General features: G+C 41.3%; 1 protein-coding gene across 2 annotated transcripts in view; it reads right to left on the reverse strand.

The window, feature by feature from the left end:
• POLE (DNA polymerase epsilon, catalytic subunit) overlaps positions 1-15,475 on the reverse strand; it is a 119,936-nt gene that overhangs the window by 42,312 nt on the left and 62,149 nt on the right. For both annotated transcript variants that reach the window (XM_056528647.1, XM_056528648.1), the window contains 5 exons: positions 9,411-9,606; positions 8,886-9,100; positions 7,491-7,593; positions 7,314-7,394; positions 6,168-6,290 (listed from right to left, as the gene is read on the reverse strand). In XM_056528647.1, the coding sequence (XP_056384622.1) occupies positions 6,168-6,290; positions 7,314-7,394; positions 7,491-7,593; positions 8,886-9,100; positions 9,411-9,606 (718 nt within the window). The remainder of the gene's footprint in view (positions 1-6,167; positions 6,291-7,313; positions 7,395-7,490; positions 7,594-8,885; positions 9,101-9,410; positions 9,607-15,475) is intronic.

A 15,475-nucleotide genomic window follows, 5' to 3' on the forward strand; every position in this document is an offset into this window, starting at 1 on the left:
AGCCAGAGCAGTGGCTAGAAAACTAGAAAAATAACAAAGGAAAAGAACCTAACTAGATGTACTTAACTAGAAAATAATAGACCAGGTCTGGGGGGCTCCCACTGACACTAGCTAAAACAGATTACCTCACTACCAGTGGGTGGGTATATCCTACCAGGGAGGAGCTGACTTTTTTCCCAGTGTCAGCACCTCCTAGTGGCAAGAGCATATACCATCAGTATCGGTGTTCCCCAATAAAAAGCGAATGGGGTGTTTATACAAGCATTTATTGGAAAAGGGACATTTTTTTTACACTTTATTATTTACAATTTTTACAGGTTATACTATGCTGCAGTACATCTGTACTGCAGCACAGTATAACTGTCAGTATAACTAGGCAGACAGGAGACCATCAGCTGGCCTACTGCTGCCATGGCAACCAACGGAATCATGTGATCAGAGGGATCGCCCTCCCCCCGTCAACCCCATAGATTCCGTAATTAGGACTGGTCACAGCATCTGTGGGGTTAATGCTGCCAAGACCAGCGATTCCGGTCTCGGCATCTTTGGCGGGATCCCAGCTGTGATTGGCAGAGATTAAAAAAAAAAAAAAAAAAAAAAAAGAAGAGAAGAACAAAATGGCCCATCTATATCTATATATATCTCTATATATATCTCTATATCTCTATCTATCTATCTATCTATCTATCTATCTATCTATATATATATATATATATATATATATATCTATAAATTTAAAAAAAAAGACCCCTTCAAGGTATTCACTTTTTTTTGTAGGAATTTTTAGCAAGTTACGTGTAAAAATGGAAATTTGCTTTTTTTTTTCCAGAAAAAAATAAAATCATTTACGGAGCAAAACTTCTAAAATGAAGGAAATGCACCACAAATGATATTATGCAGTTTGTATCTTGTTAGGCAATATCCCTCCCCTTAGGCAATATTTTTGGTTGCCTGACCACCTGTGTAGGACTCATTTTGGAAACTACATCCTGAAAGTATTCACCTCGACCAGCTGTTTGTCGCAAGTCAGGTACCACTCCATGCCTGCAAAGAATTGGAGCTGGCAGAATGATACCCCAGAAGTGACCCTATTTTGGAAACTACACCCCCTAAAGTATCCACCTTATGGCAGTAGTGATTACTTTGAATTTTTACTGTGTCTGGAACTCAGTCAATGCAAAAAAAAAAATTAAAATTTGCCTTTTGCTCGCAAATGCATCATTTGTGGGACAATTTTTGTGCATAGCTTCTGAAATGGAGGAAATACATATCTTAGGCAGTACCCTAACTTAGGTCACATGGTAAGACCCAGAAGGAACAGAGTGCCCTTAGGCTTTTAGGGCATAATTACAGGAATTATAGACCACACTCCATGTCTGCAAAGGATTGGAGCTTGCCAAACGATACTGCACTCTCAGAAGTAACTCCATATGAACCGCAGGATTTTTATCTTTATTTTTGGACTGGGGACCAGTCTCATTGATCCTTTGATGGATAGCAGTGACACACAGCTGTCTGTGACCGTTGCAGTTCATGATGAATTTATCAGTCATGTTGCAGGAAAAAGCTCCTGCTCAGCACAAATATATCCATCACTAGCTGAATACTCAGCGTTGCCCGGTTTTTCCTTCCTAATCCTTGTTGGGGAGAAAAACAAACAAAAGAGGAAGCTTTTGACTTCATATCCCATCCTCATATATTGGTGTCCCATCCCGTCCTCCCATCCAGGCCTGTAATATGTGTAATATGGGTAACGGAAGTTATGTGGGAACATACATTTCCCATTGATTTGCATGGGACTTTAAAACAAAAACCTCGACCCTCACAAATAGGGGTAGTTAAGGGTTGAATTAGCTATCCTATATTTTAAGTGGATATATAAGTAACATGTGACCAAGTATTATCGAAATATCTCCAGCCATTTGGAAGTTATGTGGGAACATATATTTCCCATAGACTTGTATGAGACTTTAAACATAAGCCCCGCCCCTGGCAAATGGGGGTGAGTAAGGGTTAAATCACCTATCCTATGTTTGTTGTTGACATATAAGTAACATGTGTGCCAAGTTTCATGTTAATATCTTTAGCCGTTTGGACGTGATGCTGGAACATACATACATGCACACAGACGAGTTGAGTTTTTTATATATATATTGGGCATTAAAAAGAAATAACTTTTAATGAAAATAGGTTCAACTGCTGGGATGAAAGTCTACTTTCATCCTGACAGTGCAGCAGGGGCCTGGCTGTGTGTGACAGCTGAGCTCTAGCCCTGATCTTGCAGGTACCCTGGGCAGTACCTACAACATCATGACATCTGACACCCCCATAGAAACGAATTGAGCACGATTGCCTTTCAGAGCTGGGGTCCCCTTCCAAGGATAGTCTGGGACCTAGTGGTCAGACCCCCTGCAATCAGCTATTTACGCTCTATTCTGGGGTGTTCTCCAGCATGGCAAGAGCCCAGGATTAGACACTACCTCTTATTCACAACCTTCAATCTCAGTACTTGAAAGAACCATGAAGGTACAAAAAAAGTTCTGCTTGAACACTGTTGTGAAGCCCTAACTAGACATAGGCTTAGTTTCCAATTGTATAGCTATTGAAAGGTCTGTTTAAGTAAAGATTAGGTTTAACAAGATTTATTTCTAGTTTTACATATCACTATCCTGAAACCATTGTTTTCACTCGTAATAAGCTGACACTTCGTGTTCTGCAGATATAATTTCTCATAAGTCTTATCACAGGCAGGATTACAATGGAAGTTAGCACCTTTGTTATACAGTTAAAAATTCATGATCCACCCCTGAAAATATGTAATAATCACAGCTACACCCTCTCCCTGCACAAGTCAGAGAGCATGCAAGTAACATTCTCAGTGATAAAGCCAGTCATTTCCAGACTACAGATTCCTACTGACAATGTGACTGCAGTAAAACTGAGACATGTAAGAAGTGAGAAACAGTGGGTGCCTGGGCACCAACCACTCCAGAATTGTTGAAACAAAGAAGTTGTATAGTTCTTTTGAATGTTTATCAATTAACCCCTTAACGACGCAGGACGTATATTTACGTCCTGCGCCGGCTCCCGCGATATGAAGCGGGATCGCGCCGCGATCCTGCATCATATCGCGACGGTCCCGGCGCTCATCAACGGCCGGGACCCGAGGCTAATACCACACATCGCAGTGAAACTGAAACTGACCCGGCTGCTCAGTCGGGCTGTTCGGGACCGCCGCAGTGAAATCGCGGCGTCCCGAACAGCTGATCGGACACCGGGAGGGCCTTTACCTGCCTCCTCGGTGTCCGATCGACGAATGACTGCTCCGTGCCTGAGATCCAGGCAGGAGCAGTCAAGCGCCGATAATGCTGATCACAGGCGTGTTAATACACGCCAGTGATCAGCATAGAAGATCAGTGTGTGCAGTATTATAGGTCCCTATGGGGCCTATAACACTGCAAAAAAAATGTAAAAAAAAAAGTGTTAATAAAGGTCATTTAACCCCTTCCCTAATAAAAGTTTGAATCACCCCCCTTTTCCCATAAAAAAAAATAAACCCGTGTAAAAAAATAAATAAATAAACATATGTGGTATCGCCACGTGCGTAAATGTCCGAACTATAAAAATATATCAATTAAACCGCACGGTCAATGGCGTACACGTAAAAAAATTCCAAAGTCCAAAAAAGCGTATTTTGGTCACTTTTTATACCATTAAAAAAATGAATAAAAAGTGATCAAAAAGTCCGATCAAAACAAAAATCATACCGATAAAAACTTCAGATCACGGCGCAAAAAATGAGTCCTCATACCGCCCTGTACATGGAAAAATAAAAAAGTTATAGGGGTCAGAAGATGACATTTTTAAACGTATACATTTTCCTGCATGTAGTTATGATTTTTTCCAGAAGTGCAACAAAATCAAACCTATATAAGTAGGGTATCATTTTAACCGTATGGACCTACAGAATAATGATAAGGTGTAATTTTTACCGAAATATGCACTGCGTAGAAATGGAAGCCCCCAAAAGTTACAAAATGGCGTTTTTTTTCCGATTTTGTCGCACAATGATTTTTTTTCCCGTTTCGCCGTGCATTTTTGGGTAAAATGACTAATGTCACTGCAAAGTAGAATTGGCAACGCAAAAAATAAGCCATAATATGGATTTTTAGGTGGAAAATTGAAAGGGTTATGATTTTTAAAAGGTTAGGAGGAAAAAACGAAAGTGCAAAAACGGAAAAACCCTGAGTCCTTAAGGGGTTAAATTGCTACTTTCACTTAAAAAACACAAATGTTTGACATGTTGTAGAGACCATTTAAAACTTTTGATTGGTTTGGGACTGAGTGTTTCTATGAACACATGAGACGGTGCAAGGTGCCTGCAGTAACACCTGCACAAATGAGCATTCAGGACAGGGCATCTGTATTAAAACTTTTTGTCAAGAGGCAAATGGACACTCATGACAACGCTACTTTGGTAGTGAAACATGTTGAGGGGGGCATTTTAAGTTTTAATACAGATGCCCTGTCCTGAATGCTCACTTGTGCAGATGTTACTGCAGGCACCTTGCACCGTCTCATGTGTTCATAGAAACAGACTGGTAGGTCTATGTATTGAATTCAAATCAGGACAATGTGGCGGATGACGAATTTTAAACTTAGTTTCATGTGTGAAAGTTAAACAAGAAAGATTGCACTTTTAATAATAACAAAACAATAGGGTGTATGGGAAAACTAGGGTTTTGTTGGGTTACCCAAGGGTAGCCTATAAGTTAGTGGATTAATTCTCCACCCTCCATACATCTGTCTCTAATAAGGGATAAAACTTACAAAGTCAGTCTATGGGATTGTCTTGGTCAGCCATGTGCTTCTCTCCCTGCTCATTCTAGTGATTGGTTGGGGTCTGAACATCCAGACCCTGACCGATCAAAACTTTTTAACTTTTCTCTAACACAAAAAAAAAAAAAAAAAAACAACTTCACAGATACACTTTATAAAGGCTTTTTGTCTTACACAAACAAAATGCACACACTAATATTAAAAATTTTAAATAAATTAAGTCATAGTGCATAAAAAAATATAAATAAATAAATAAATAAATAAAATCAATCAAAACATACCTACCTGCCCAGATATCCTGCTGCTGCTTTTCAATGGCCACAAAGACTCAACACTGTTTCCTTTGACATGTCATTCCTGCAGGAAGCCTGGCTCATTGAGAATTTCCTGCAGGGACGACACTTGAGGACACAGCAGGGACGTGACACAGACAGAACGATATAGGCAGAAAACCAGGGCAGGAAAGTATTTGAAAAATTTTTTTTTTTACTGACAAAATCCATATTTCTCAGTTTAAAATATTCTTCAGCTTATCTGAATATAGGTTGATAAGCAGTATACTGCCAAATATATGTGCATGTAGACATTAAGCATAGTTAGCTGAATAGGGTGGGTCCAGGAATGTAACTAAAAAGTACAGGCGATCATGGTAAAGACTGCTTGCTAATAATCAGTAAAATCAGATAATTTAAAAACTTTTTTCTTCTTCAAAATCTTATGCAACCCATTTAATAGCTTTATTTCCTTTCAGCAGAGGTAGTCTGGTGAGGGAAGGCGACAAAGGGTTAACACTGAATGAATTTTAAACCAGACCTTGTTTCCACTAAGATAAGAACCACATTAGCAAAGTTCTCATGACATAAAAGCCTGACAAAGCTTTAAGTATTGGCTTAAATATCACACAGCTGTAATTGCCAACAATTAACAACAACAATGTTAAAAGAGGAATAAAAGTAAAAGCACAGCGAGCAAATGACTAATTAATAATGAACTATATCCGGTCACAGGCTGATTGCCGGCCATGCTTTTACCACTTCCAAGTATGGATTAGTTACACTTTCCAGTAAAATATGGGCACCTTTCAGTCCTAAAAGACAGTTTTTCCTTTACTTATTTTTATTAACATGAGATGTAACCACAATATTGATTCTTATACATAAGCATTTTGAAACTCTCAGACAGCAACAAAAACAAAAACAAACAGTGCCATCCTCTGGACAAAAGAGAACAGAATGAAGTAAATAGTTCCTCAGTTGATGCATGAACAGCGGGGGTATGTAAATTCCTAATATACACAGCGCCAATTCAGAGAGAGGCCTAATACTCACTTGTTTTTTTCCCTCACTAGTGAAGAGTTCATTGATTCTTTTCTGTTTGTAGATATCATTCTTCTCAAGCAACTTCTTATGCAGCCAGTCTGGATGCCTTACACGGGGGACTGGATTCTTTACCTAAACACACACAAAAAAAGCCATTTGTGTTTGCATTAACTTTTTTGATTACCGTATATACTCTAGTATAAGTCGAGTTTTTCAGCACGATTTTTCGTGCTGAAAACGCTCCCCCTCTGCTTATACTCGAGTGAACTCTCCATCTGTCATTCCCTTCTCAGTGGTCTTCAACCTGCGGACCTCCAGATGTTGCAAAACTACAACTCCTAGCATGCCCGGACAGCCATCGGCTGTCCGGGCATGCTGGGAGTTGTAGTTTCGAAACCTCTGGAGGTCCGCAGATTGAAGACCACTGCAGCCTTCGTCATCATCCAGACCCCCTTTAGTTTTCTACTCACCTCCCCTCGGTGGGAAGGAAGGGTGAGCTGGTCCTGGGCATCTATGCTGCAGGGACCGTCCGGTGGGGAGGGTTAGTCGTTCCGGGCTGTCCATCTTCACCAGGAGGCCCTCTTCTCCGTGCTCCGAGCCAGGCCCCGGACTAGTGATGTTGCCTTGACAATGACGCACAGGGATGTTCATGCACGTCCCTGTGCGTCGTCGTCAAGGCACATCACTAGTCCGGGGCCAGCCCGGATCGCGGAGAAGAGGGCCTCCCGGTGAAAATGGACAGCCCGGAACGACTAACCCTCCCCACCGGACGGTCCCTGCAGCATAGATGGCCCGGACTAGCTCACCCTTCCTTCACACCGAGGGGAGTTGAGTAGAAAACTAAAGGAGGGATCTGGATGATGACAAAGGCCGCAGTGGTCTTCAACCTGCGGACCTCCAGAGGTTTCAAAACTACCACTCCCAGCATGCCCAGACAGCCGATGGCTGTCCGGGCATGCTGGGAGTTGTAGTTTTGCAACATCTGGAGGTCCGCAGGTTGAAGACCACTGATGAAAAGCGTTTACAAAGAGTTTAGTGTGGTTCATGTATTTCACTCAATGAAAAATCACCACCTATTAGTTACCCTTGATACTACTTATGTTTTATACATATTGTGCACTACATTTTACACAGCGCCCAATGCCATTTGCATACCTGCTGTAATGCTGCTGGAATCGTAATGATTTTTTGAATAGCACTACCCAGCCGCTCTATGTAGTAATCCCAGTCTAGAATCTGGAGAAAAGTGACAAAATAAAAACCATATGTAATTTGGCAGGTAAAATAAATCTATAAAACAAGAACAAAACAAAACTAAGATTGGTAACAAACCGAGCGTATGTCTAAATCTTGTAGAGAGGGGTTTTTCAGCCACTTGCGTAGATAATGTCGCTTTACTCCCAACTCTGCTTGAAAAATTGCCAGAGGAATAGCTCTGGAATTAAACAAAAAAACACAGAATCAGGACCTAAACTCAATCCATTGGACAACAACCTGCCATCTAATATATTGCTCTAAGTTTACACAATGAAATTATACATAGAGCATTTAGAACATTTCCAGACATAGAAAAGCTAAAAATATAATTATCATCATATTGACTCACAGAATAAAGAAAACGTTTTACTGTGAAGTGCAATATGTAAAAAAAAAACTAACTCCCCAAAAGTTGCTAAATTGTGGTTTTTCTTTCAATTTTTCCCCACAAATAGCATGTGGTAAAATGAAAAGGTGTCATTACAAAGGATAGGGGATAAGATGTATGAGCGCGGGGGTACCGCCACTGGGGACCCCCGAAATCTGTCATTCCACACCCACCTTTGTGAGCTCTCCGTAGTGCTGGAGGCTCAGAGTGTGAAGCATGACAACAAGTTAAGACTCTGCCCCCGTGTGACATCACGCCCCGCCCCCTCAATGCAAGTCTATGGGAGGGGATGACTTAGCTCATAAAGGTGGGTGCAGAATGACAGATTGCGGGGGTCCCCTGCGATCATACATCTTATCCCCTATCCAAAGGATAGGGGATAAGATGTATTAGGGCCAGAGTACCCCTTTAAAGGGGTACTTCACTGGAAAAAAAAATAGTTTTTAAATCAACTGGTGCCAGAAGTTTAAAACGGATTTGTACATTACTTCTCTTAAAAAAAAAAAAAAAATCTTAATCATTCCAGTACTTAGCTGCTGTATGATCCACAGGAAGTTCTTTTCTTTTTGAATTTCCCTTCTGCATGACCACAGTGCTCTCTGCTGACACCTCTGTCCATTTAGGAACTGTCCAGAGTAGGAGCAAATCCCCATAGAAAACCTATTCTGCTCCAGACAGTTCCTAAAATGGACAGAGGTGTCAGCAGAGAGCACTGTGGTCAGACAAACATTTTAAAAGAAAAGGACTTCCTGTGGATCATAACAGCAGCTGATAATTACTGGAAGGATTAAGATTTTTTAATAGACGTAATTTACAAATCTGTTTAACTTTCTGGCTCCAGTTGATTTAAAAAATTTTTTTTCCAGTGGAGTACCCCTTTAATGGTATTCTTTTGCATCAGTTTGTTAGTATGGTCCATTTAGCAGCAATGGCGGGAGAATAGCAGGACGTGTGAACCTAGCCTTACAAAATTGTTACAAATGCCACCAAACTTGAAAATTCAAAGCACTTTTTACTATAACATGTATGGGATTGTGCTGCATGCTTTCAACTTACTTTGTTTGTCTTTCACTAACTCTCACCTCTCTGTAACTGGGGATCCCTCAGGCTTGCGAGATATGACATATCGGCAACTAAGTCCAGCATCTTTAACCATTTGATCACCTAGAAACTCAGCCAGTCGTTTGGCAGTGCTAATGGATGTAGATTTTTGCTCCCCATAATCCTCAAGTCGTCTAGACATAGAACGGTTTTCAGAGATCAATTCAAACAGCTCGGAATCTGGCATATTAGCCGCCTGGACAGAGGTGGGGATAAAAAAAAAAAAATAAAATCAGCAATTAGCTAGCCAGCATTATCGGATATATATTAATATACATACACTTATCAATTCAGCAGTGCATTTGATAACCAGGTTCATTCATCAGCATTTCATACTGCTTGTCAATATTAAAGATATAAGAATGCAGAGACTATTACTGAAATAACAGGGTATAATCACTATGGTATTCCTTGCTACTTAAGTAAATAAAACCCTTTAAAAACAATCAAAACATTTTAAAGTCTGAGGTGTTAGAATTTAACACAAGTTTGTTATGTCCAATCACCTTGCTGTAAAGCACATCCAGCCAGTAATCTGCCACTTTGGCTACAGATGCATAGACCTCCTCCAGTGTACTTCCCTTCAGGAAAGCCTCAAACACAGAAGATTGGAAAATCTTGATTAGCTGTAATTCCCCTCTTCTCTTTATTTCAAATCCTTTAAGCTCAGCAAGTGAGCCGTCCTCATTAAACACAGCATATCTAAGGAGAGGTGAGATTGCAGATAGCCAGTCATTCACAGTGATAAGTTGTATCATTAAGTAGCTAGTCCAAAAATACTTTGATCATCTTAAAGTGTGCATTCAATAAACCTCTGACATGTCATAAGTTTAAATAAGTTGAGGATCAGGTGCCAACATTTCTATCGCTAAAAAGGAGAGGCAGAAGACCCCCAGCTGAGTGTCGTACCACTTAGTTGCTACTCAGCTCTCCTTTGGAATTAGAGTGCAGGGTGTATGGTCTTGGTGAAAGAATGATCAGCTTTCATTGAGTTTGTACACTACACACTTTGATTTCCAATGGGAACAAAGCAGACAGTGCTTAGCCGAGGACTTCTGTGCCCACATTTTAGCATTCAGTAGGAGGATCAGTCCCTGAACGTCGCAAATAAACTTCTGACAGGTCACTATGTTGTACAGGAATATGGGTGCACTACTGTGGTAGATGTAAACAATACATTGGCTATCCCTCAACACTGATGTTAAAACTGAGACATTCGCCAGTGTATCCTTATATGAAGGACAGAGTTTCTTGTAATACAGGAATATGGGTGCACTACTGTGGTAGATGTATACAATGACATTGGCTATCCCTCAACACTGATGTTAAAATTGAGACATTCCAGTGTATCCTTATATGAAGGACAGAGTTTCTTGTAATACAGGAATATGGGTGCACTACTGTGGTAGATGTATACAATGACATTGGCTATCCCTCAACACTGATGTTAAAATTGAGACATTCGCCAGTGTATCCTTATATGAAGGACAGAGTTTCTTGTAATACAGGAATATGGGTGCACTACTGTGGTAGATGTAAACAATACATTGGCTATCCCTCAACACTGATGTTAAAACTGAGACATTCGCCAGTGTATCCTTATATGAAGGACAGAGTTTCTTGTAATACAGGAATATGGGTGCACTACTGTGGTAGATGTATACAATGACATTGGCTATCCCTCAACACTGATGTTAAAATTGAGACATTCGCCAGTGTATCCTTATATGAAGGACAGAGTTTCTTGTAATACAGGAATATGGGTGCACTACTGTGGTAGATGTATACAATGACATTGGCTATCCCTCAACACTGATGTTAAAACTGAGACATTCGCCAGTGTATCCTTATATGAAGGACAGAGTTTCTTGTAATACAGGAATATGGGTGCACTACTGTGGTAGATGTAAACAATGACATTGGCTATCCCTCAACACTGATGTTAAAATTGAGACATTCGCCAGTGTATCCTTATATGAAGGACAGAGTTTCTTGTAATACAGGAATATGGGTGCACTACTGTGGTAGATGTATACAATGACATTGGCTATCCCTCAACACTGATGTTAAAATTGAGACATTCGCCAGTGTATCCTTATATGAAGGACAGAGTTTCTTGTAATACAGGAATATGGGTGCACTACTGTGGTAGATGTAAACAATACATTGGCTATCCCTCAACACTGATGTTAAAACTGAGACATTCGCCAGTGTATCCTTATATGAAGGACAGAGTTTCTTGTAATACAGGAATATGGGTGCACTACTGTGGTAGATGTATACAATGACATTGGCTATCCCTCAACACTGATGTTAAAATTGAGACATTCGCCAGTGTATCCTTATATGAAGGACAGAGTTTCTTGTAATACAGGAATATGGGTGCACTACTGTGGTAGATGTATACAATGACATTGGCTATCCCTCAACACTGATGTTAAAACTGAGACATTCGCCAGTGTATCCTTATATGAAGGACAGAGTTTCTTGTAATACAGGAATATGGGTGCACTACTATGGTAGATGTAAACAATGACATTGGCTATCCCTCAACACTGATGTTAAAATTGAGACATTCGCCAGTGTATCCTTATATGAAGGACACACCAGAGCCCGCACACCAACGCCAAGGTTTCTCAGATGTGGGACCTAACGCTAATCCTACCTGTGCTTGATAAGCAAAACAGGGGCCAGTGGGCAATTACGGCAGCATTCGGTCGACTCACAACTTCCTCCTTGCCGTAATTGCCCACTGGCCCCTGTTTTGCTTATCAAGCACAGGTAGGATTAGCGTTCGGTCCCACATCTGAGAAACCTTGGCGTTGGTGTGCGGGCTCTGGTGTGTCCTTCATATAAGGATACACTGGCGAATGTCTCAATTTTAACATCAGTGTTGAGGGATAGCCAATGTATTGTTTACATCTACCACAGTAGTGCACCCATATTCCTGTATTACAAGAAACTCTGTCCTTCATATAAGGATATACTGGCGAATGTCTCAGTTTTAACATCAGTGTTGAGGGATAGCAAATGTATTGTTTACATCTACCACAGTAGTGCACCCATATTCCTGTATTGTATTCTAATTGTTACACATCCACACCGTTTATCTGGTGTAGGATTCTATTGTGGCACTTGTAGTCCGCTGCAGGCATCCTCCATTGTATGCATTTTTATCCTGGGGATTGCCCCTAGCAACGGACTACAAGGGCAGGATCTGCTCCCCCAGTATAAATGCACAACCGCATTTGGGGTTGAGCACCTCCAGCCATTTGAGACCACGTTTTTTGTTGTAGGTCACTATGTTGTGTCAGAAGTTTGTTGAATAAGTAGGTACATTTTAAACTACTTGCATGGTATTACTATCATCACATGCTCTAAGATGAATGTGAGTTCCTTATTAGGAATAACAGATGTGTACAAACTCTTCCCTTTAATGACTGCAGTTAACTTAGCTATCACAACCTGCCACCAGTACACCTTGAGAGATCTTTTGTTCGGAATAATTGTTTTCCTCATTTATTTGGGAAACTGCTATGCTGATCATAGTGTACAAAAACATGCTAAATGATCAAATGAAAGCATCGTTAACGAGTGTGACCTCCGAGTACAATTCCAACTTGACTTTCATTTGATTCCAAAAGGGAGCAGATGAGTCCCAGAAGTTCCTGATTATTGAGTTTCTTCCAATTGACTGCTCTGCAGCCCCTTCCAGCTCATCCCACACTTTACTAATATTACCTGCCTGCGTGGGCAGGATGCAGAGTCTCCCAACCAACAAGGAGGGAGAAGCTGTGAGTGGCGGGATACATACTGTGCCACTGAAGCCTTGTCCTCCGCTTGCTATGCTCCCTTAAGCTGTAGGGCTTAGCGGAAGAGGGGCTCGTACCAGCTGACCTAGCAAGTAGCATGACTTGTCCCATAATAATTGTATTTAAAAGGGGTTATCCAGGAATAGAAAAAACTAATTTCTTTCAGAAACAGCTCCACATCTGTCTCCAGGTTGCGTGTGGTTTTATAACTTGGCTCCATTCACTTCAAACCTGGAGATAGACGGGGAAGTGGCTTTTGATAGTAAGTAACTGTTTTTCTATTCCTGGATAACCCCTTTAAGATGCAAGTTATCTGCTAAGGTCCACTACTATCACATTTAAAATGGACCCCAGGGGAACAATTACTATTATACTCTATTTTAATTTGCTGCATAAAAACTTTTGTTAGATATCATCACTGCTTAGTATTGCTGCCCACCAGAGGTTAAAACTGTAGCTGCGGAGTAATTTCTTACAGGAAATTAAATACTTTCTTCCAAAACTAGCACTATGTGGGACATTTATCATTGTTTCCTTTGGTAAGCAAGTTCTGAACATGTTTTTTTGCTTTAGTTTTGCTTATGTGCTACATACCGTATTTATCAGCGTATAACATGCACCCCCATTTTAACAGGGAAATTTAAGTTAAAAAAAATAAAATGTAAAATAAATGACTTGGACTAAATGCCACATCATCCACCTCAGTTTGGTCCTGTCCCCTCCAGTGCCACATCATTCCTTCCCTTTTATCAGTCCCTGTGCCACATTTACCCCTCTCATCGCCACCCCCCATGTCTCATCATTTCCCCGTCATAGACCACCACTAGCCATACAGACATTAAGCATTTAGTGCCTCTCCACCATCATTTCCCCGTCTCATCATGTCCCCCATCATTCCCCGTCTCATCATCACCCCACCCTGTCTCATCATTCCCCCTCATCATCTCCCCATCCTGTCTCATGTCCCTCATCATTCCCCCCCCCCCCCCATCATCCCCCCACCCTGTCTCATCATGTCCCCCATCATTCCCCCTCATCATCCCCCCAAAAATAAACAAAAAAAGGAAAATAAACAAAACTATAAAAAGCAGGGAAAAGGGGGAATGATGAGGTAGGTAGGGAAAATGGAAAGTAAAACTCACTTGTCTCCCGCACGATCCACAGGTACTGGTGGATAGTGCGGGAGACGCTGATTAAAAGGTAGCGCAGATCTGGACAAGGTAGGGCTCATTTTAATCATCGTCTCCCGCACTATCCACCAGTACCTGTGGATAGTGCAGGGAAAACAAGTGACAGTGCGGGGAGGAGACGCCGTTGGTCACTGATTTAAAGTGGCCGCGGCCGTGCTGTTAATACTTAACAAGCAGACGCTGCTGCGGCCACTTTAAATCAGTGACCAGAAGATTTATCGGTGTATAACACGCAGGCAGACTTTTTGCCTTAAATTTAAGTTTTAAAAGTGCGTGTTATACGCCGATAAATACGGTATTTATCATACTATCACAGGGGGTTGATAAATTTGGAGCACATAAGCAAAACAAAAAGTCGCAGCTGAGACTTGTGACTTATTAAAATTTGCTCCTGTACGGGAGTTTTGTACCTATTTCAAAAGAACTGGGGGGACAGCAGAGCTGATGTACATCAGATAATCTTTCCAGTAGATCCGCTTCAATGAAGATGAATAGAGATAATAAATCACTCTGATGCCCTCGCGAAGGCAATTTCATTCGTACAGGTCCCATATCCACCAAGCTCTATTGGCAGTTGAGAATTGGTTAAACAGTAGCCCAAAAAAATTAATATATATTTTATATATATATATATATATATATATATATAAATATATATATATATATATATATATAAATATATATATATATATATATATATATATATATAAAAATATATATATATATATATAAATATATATATATATATATAAAAATATATATATATATATAAAAATATATATATATATATATATATATATATATATATATATATATATATATATATATATATATATATATATATTAGGGATCGACCGATATCGGTTTTTTAGGGCCGATACCGATAATCGGTGCAGGTTAGGGCCGATAGCCGATAACTTATACCGATATTCCGGTATAAGTTATCGGCTATTTAACCCCCTGCGCCACCGCTGCAGATCATTGATTTAAAGCGGGCGCTTTAAATCAATGATCTGCAGTGGCTTTTGCGGGGCCATAGGCCGCCGCCGCCACCACCCGCTTCTCTCCCCTACCTGCCAGGGTGCTCCGGGCAATCCATCCATCGTTCCTGTAGTGTCCGGGGGCGTTCCGGGTGGAGGGTGGTCCGGTCCGGGCTGTCCTTCTCCGGCGGGCCTCTTCTCCACTCCGGGCAGGCTCCGGCCTAGTACGCTGCATAGACGTCGCTGCGCAGTGACGCCCGTGCGCAGCGACGCACCTGACATCACGGCGTAGCGGCGTCTATGCAGCGTACTAGGCCGGAGCCTGCCCGGAGTGGAGAAGAAGACCGTGGGAGAAGAAGGACAGCCCGGACCACCCTCCACCCGGAACGCCCCCGGACACTACATGAAGGAAGGATGGCCTGGACCACCCCCATTACGGGTAAGTTTAATTTTTTTATTCACTCGGAGGGTGGGGGAGGGGCCCGACCGGTATAGCGGTATGGAAAAAAATCCATACCAGTATAACGCCTAGCATCACGGTGGGGGGTGCGACGCGGTGCGGTGGGTCGGGTCGAGGGGGTGGCGGTCG

The sequence above is a fragment of the Hyla sarda genome, chromosome 1, assembly GCF_029499605.1.
Source record: "Hyla sarda isolate aHylSar1 chromosome 1, aHylSar1.hap1, whole genome shotgun sequence".
Classification (NCBI taxonomy): domain Eukaryota; kingdom Metazoa; phylum Chordata; class Amphibia; order Anura; family Hylidae; genus Hyla; species Hyla sarda.